Here is a 5,806-nt window from a genome sequence, read left to right as displayed (position 1 = left end):
TGAGGTCAGGAGTTCAAGACCAGCCTGGCCAACATGGTGAAACCCCGTCTCTACTAAAAATACAAAAAATTAGCCGGGCATGGTGGCACACACCTGTAATCCCAGCTACTCAGGAGGCTGAGGCAGGAGAATCTCCTGAACCCGGGAGGCTGAGGTTGCAGTGAGCAGAGATCGCGCCATTCCACTTCCAGCCTGGGGGATAGAGTGAGACTTTGTCTCACAAAAGAAGAAAAAAAGGAAATGGAATCACTGGGCATAAAGGTGGAGACAGTTTTAATAAGTAATACCACACTGCTCTTCAAAGAGGTTGTACAGTTTACACTCTCAGCAATATGTAGTTGTGTTTGTCTCTCCACTTTCTTGTCAAACTTGAGGGACACCTTTTTTATCTACACTAATTTGTGTGTGAGTTTTTTTGTTTGCGAGATGGACTCTCGCTCTGTTGCCTAGGCTGGAATGCAGTGGCACGATCTTGGCTCATTGCAACCTCCACCTCCCGGGTTCGAGCAATTCTCGTGCCTCAGACTCCCAAGTAGCTGGGATTACAGGCACCCACCACCACGCCCGGCTAATTTTTTGTATTTTTAGTAGAGACAGGGTTTCACTGTGTTAGCCAGGATGGTCTCGATCTCCTGGCCTCGTGATCCACCCTCACTGGCCTCTCAAAGTGCTGGGATCACAGGCGTAAGCCACTGCTCCCGGTCCAGTTAAAATATTTTTTCTTGTGCTACCTGAAAACTATTGGCTTCCTAGGGTCATCGAAATATTTTTCTTTTTTCTACATCACTTAGACTGTGCAGAATATCAAAATACTTTGCTTTCAGCTTTTTTTAAGTACACCTAGTCAACAGGATTAAAACAGGAAGGATTTGAATATCCATACCTATATAACTTGTATGACTGTGCATTCCACAAAACCACAGTTCCATCAGCTGCCCCTGAGGTCAAACACCTGGAGTCTGGGGAAAACTGGCAAACCCTCACGGGGCTGCCACTAGGCTGTTCCATCACTGCCAACATCTGTCCATTTTCAGTATTCCATAGGACAGTGGTACCATCTGTTGAACACGATGCCAAAATATGTCCTGAAGGGGAGAAGCAGCAGCAGTGGACAGCATAGGTGTGAAACTTCAACGGAGAGTGTGGCAGTTCAGTAAAGTCATGTAACGAGTACAAGCGAATTGTTTTGTCCAAGGAGCAAGTAGCCAAGAGGGAAAAGGAGAAGGCACAGCAGTTGACATCGTCACTATGATCAGCTAATGTGTGAATCAGTTTCACCATGTTCTTTATTTGAAGTAAAACAGCCTGAAATTTTTAAGCAGATAAAGGTTATTTATCCTAGGAATCAGATAAATGCAATTTGAATCTACATAAAAGGGCCAAAATGTTTTAATCTGCTCAATGAATGCTTCTGCATCAACATTTTAAAGCAGTGGTCCCAACCTTTTTGGCAGCAGGGACCGGTTTCATGGAAGACAATCTTTCCCTGGACTGGGGTGTGGGGCATGGTTTCAGGATGAAACAGTTCCACCTCAGATCATCAGGCTTTAGATTCATAAGAAGCACACACCCTTGATCCCTAGCAGGCGCAGTTCACAATAGGGCTTGTGGATACCTGTAGCCCCAACTACAAAAATCAGCAGGGTGTGGTGGCGCGTGCCTGTAGTCCCAGCTACTTGGGAGGCTGAGGCAGAAGAATCCCTTGAAGGGAGGCAGAGGTTGCCATGAGCCGAGATCACCCCACTGTACTCCAGCCTGGGTGACAGAGCGAAACTCCATCTTAAAAAAAAAAGAAAGAAAGAAAGAAAGAAAATCTAACACCACAGCTGATCTGCCAAGAAGTGGAGCTCACTCATGCCCTCACCTCCTGCTGTGCAGCCTAGTTCCTAACAGGCCATGATGGGTAGCAGTCCTCAGTCCTGGGGGCTGGGGAGCTCTGTTTTGTTTTTGTGAGACAGGGTCTCCCTCTGTCACCCAAGCTGGAGTGAAGTGGCATGTTCTCAGCTCACTGCAACTCCTGCCTCCCGGGTTCAAGTGATTCTCTCACCTCAGCCTCCCGAGTAGCTGGATTACAGGCATGCGCCACCACGCCCTGCTAATTTTTTGTATTTTTAGTGGAGATGGGGTTTCCCCATGTTGGCCACGCTGGTCTTGAACTCCTAGCCTCAAGTGATCTACCCGTCTTGGCCTCCCAAAGTGCTGGGATCATGGGCGTGAGCCACCGTGCCCAGCCAAGGGAGCTCTGTTTTAAAGGACAACCTGTTACCTGGGATAAGAACAATTTGGAGAAAAAAAAAATCTATTAAGACTATAACCTTGGATTTTCACAACCACCTTTGTTATACCAATAAATTTCCACAATTCCTCAAAAACAACCTTGTCAAATAACTTCAAACTGATTTGATGTTGAGCTTTCAAAACCTAAGGTGTTTATTTCACCTTTGAAGCCTTTCTCATAAGGAGTTCTCAAAAACCTCCCATTCCAGATCTGCTCATCTCAACTCAAAAAGTATTTTCTATTCTAATAACTATCTTAGCTGCTCCCTCCACAGGATGGAGCCAAGGCTATCTGCTCCGCCTTTAAAATGAAACTGTACGATTTGCTCTTAAAAAAAACAACAAAAGTCTCATTGAAAATTTATTAATAAGGGGCCATGTTGAAAGCTATCCTACCATGGTTTGTCATCCTGTCTGATAAACAGTAATTATACAAAAGACTTGAGGTGAGGAACCACCTCTGAATGAATCAAGGAAACCAAGAAAAGAAAACCTAAGAAAGTCAAAAAATGAACTTAGCCAGACCACATTCAAGAACAAATTTACAAATTTAGAATAAAATCAAACTCCTCACTATGGCAAACAAAATCCTATATAATCTTATATAATCAAAATCCTATATAATTCCCGCCTGCCCACTTCTCAGATCTCAACTCTGGTCAGTCTCCCTCTCTTCTTTCCAGCCTCCTTGGTCAAACAGTCTTTCGTCTCCATAAAGCGGTTTTCTCGAGCTTAAATGCTCTTCCCTCTGCTCTTCGGATTCTATTTGTCATTTAGATCTCAATTTCAGTGTCTCTCCTCAGAGAGGGTTTCCCTATTTAAAGCAGCCACTTTCTAGGCTAGCACATCACCCTATATTCTCAGCAATTCCCACCAGCATCGGATATTTGTTAAATTGTCTCTCCCGACTAGGATGTAAATTCCAAAGGACTAGGGACTTTGCCATCTTGCTCATTTCTGTATCCACACCATGTAAAACTGTCAGGCACCTAATGTACTTACATAAATATATGTTGAATATTTATTTTGCTCAAGCCCAACTGAGTTCCAGCCTTTAAATAATCTATATGTAATATGAAATTAGAAAATCTTGGCTCAAGCCTGTAATCCCAGCACTTTGGGAGGCCGAGACGGGCGGATCACGAGGTCAGGAGATCAAGACCATCCTGGCTAACACGGTGAAACCCCGTCTCTACTAAAAAATACAAAAAACTAGCCGGGCGAGGTGGCGGGCGCCTGTAGTCCCAGCTACTTGGGAGGCTGAGGCAGGAGAATGGGTAAACCCGGGAGGCGGAGCTTGCAGTGAGCTGAGATCCGGTCACTGCACTCCAGCCTGGGCCACAGAGCGAGACTCCGTCTCAAAAAAAAAGAAAAAAAAAAAAAGAAAATCTACCAAGACTAAATATATATATATATACACACACACCCACACACATAACTGACGGTGGAAAATTGGTGTAGAGGCAGAATCAGCTCTGAAAGGGGCAGGTATAACCTTGACTTGTAAAATTGATAATCCTGTGTCCTAGTCTTATTTACGGAAATACCTCTACCAAAAAAAATAAAGTCTGGGTGCGATGGTGCACACCTGTAGTCCCAGCACTTTGGGAGGCCGAGACGGGTGGAACACTTGAGCCCAGGAGTTTGAGACCAGTCTGGGCAACAAGGCAAGACCCCATCTCTCCGAAAATAAAAATAATTAGCTGGGTGTGGTGGCGAACACCTCCAGTCCCAGCTACTTCAGAGGCTGAAGCGGGAGCATCGCTTGAGCCCCGGAGGTGATGACTGCTGTGAGCTGTGATTGCACCACTGCACTCTAGCCTGGGCAACAGAGCAGGACCCCATCAATCAATCAAACAAATATTAAGACATAAGGACCATGCCTTTCCCCATCATAATCTTTTCCTTTTTAGGATAAATTCAGTCTCTTTTGTTCGAACATAAACTCCAATAAAGCCTAAAAACCAAACACGAAAATTTCTGGTAGACTATCCCTGTACTGTTGCATTCAAAACAATTAGGACCAGGTGGTGCTTTCTGGAGAGCTCGCAAATCCCAGCTGTGCAAGTGCGCACAGGTGATTGTCCAAACAAACTTCCGCTCCCAGCCCTCTGTGGCACTCAGCTCCCTTTGCTTTTCCAGTGGATTTAGTGGAAGCACCGAGCCACCTTCAGCTGAACAGTTTGTTTTGAAAAAGCTCTCAGGCCTACCCAGGACCTGCCTGGGGATGTGGGCGTCCCCTCGGGCCTCTGCTGTCACGCGAACAGTAAATTACCGGGCACGCCAGGTCAGCTGGCCAGCGTAAACATTTGGACCCCATCTCATCCGAAGCAAACCTGAAAGGTGCCCAGCGCTCCCAAAATAAAGTCCGCGACTTACACCCCCCACGCACGAAAGACCAGGAATGTGCCCCACTCTGACAGCGGCCGGGCCTCTGCGGACGGAGCGACCCAGGCAGGAGGGCAGCTTGGGAGGCAGGGAGCTCACCCGCAGGGGGCTTCCTTCCACCCGGCGCCAGCACGCCCGCCCTAGCCCGGGCCAAGGGTGCACGAACCACGCGTCGCTGCGCTCAAAGTCCCGGCCGGGCCCTGCTGCGCAGTTAGAACCGGGAAATGGAGGGTTCAGATGCCCCGCGCGAGCGGGCCCCGCCGGCTAAGCCCAGCCGCGCTCCCCCACCTGCCGCCGCTGCCGCCGCTGAGCTGGCCCATGGGCGCGGCCCCTCTCACTGCAGGGCCCGGGGCGCGCGGGATTGGCTATCTGGTGCCCACGGGTCACGTGCCGCGCAGGTGAGGCGGGCGGGGCGGGGCCCTCTGAGACCCAGAGCCTGGGGACCAGGCCCCGCCCCGCGAACGGCCGCGGAGACCCAGCGGGGAGGAAACAGGCCCCGCCCCCGGGGCCGGCCCTTGAGGCGGCGCATGCGCGCCCTTCCGTCCGTACTGCGAGTTCCTCCCCGGCTTCTGGCTCTAGGGTCAAGGCTAGTTCAGGCTTGGAAAGGGGCTTCCATCGTAGTTCGGTTTTGCTAAAGCTGTGATAGCAAGGGCTAGTGATAGCCTGAAACGTCGTTTTAAAGGGGCGTTGCATCGACTGTTCGGCCATCCCTGCTGAAAGTTTTTACCTCTTTCTCCTATTCTCCCCCCTGCCCTGTGTTCTCCGAGGCCGGTCTCCCGGATTGGTCTTCTCGGTTTCGGCCACTCTGGGCGGTCCGTGACTTGACTTCTTCTGCCCTCGCCTCCGCACTCGGTTTCCCCCAGAGGTCTCTCCCGGGCAGGCTGCCTGCCCCGGGCCCCAGCCCTGCCGCTGAGTGGGTATCCTGAGCTCACTGGAACCCCGGACGCCTTTTCTTCAGCCTTTCCCAGTGCGCCGCAGTGGCTAACGGCAGACGGATTTCCATGTGTCACTTACTACAAAGTGGCCCTGCCAGTCCTTTTTAAGATAAAAATTATCCAGAAAAAAAAGTTCCTGGGCAAGTTGCCACTTGTTAACTAAATGCACGACATAGTGTGGGACTATGTTCAGATGAAAATCAAAG

At 49.3% G+C, this 5,806-nt stretch overlaps 1 protein-coding gene across 2 annotated transcripts in view; it reads right to left on the bottom strand.

Moving 5' to 3' along the window:
- Positions 1-5,009, bottom strand: part of WDSUB1 (WD repeat, sterile alpha motif and U-box domain containing 1) — a 60,915-nt gene extending 55,906 nt beyond the window's left edge. Inside the window, exons 1-2 of one of the 2 annotated variants that reach the window (XM_011947128.1) lie at positions 4,765-5,009; positions 884-1,305 (exon numbers count right to left, since the gene is read on the bottom strand). In XM_011947128.1, the coding sequence (XP_011802518.1) occupies positions 884-1,281 (398 nt within the window). In that variant the 5' untranslated portion in view covers positions 1,282-1,305; positions 4,765-5,009. The remainder of the gene's footprint in view (positions 1-883; positions 1,306-4,764) is intronic. The other variant, XM_011947129.1, reaches the window with a different exon arrangement.
- Positions 5,010-5,806: the final 797 nt, after the last annotated feature.

Source organism: Colobus angolensis, unplaced genomic scaffold (assembly GCF_000951035.1).
Source record: "Colobus angolensis palliatus isolate OR3802 unplaced genomic scaffold, Cang.pa_1.0 Scaffold259, whole genome shotgun sequence".
Lineage (NCBI taxonomy): Eukaryota > Metazoa > Chordata > Mammalia > Primates > Cercopithecidae > Colobus > Colobus angolensis.
Note: the sequence above shows the minus strand (reverse complement) of the source record. Positions and strands in the feature narration are given on the sequence as shown.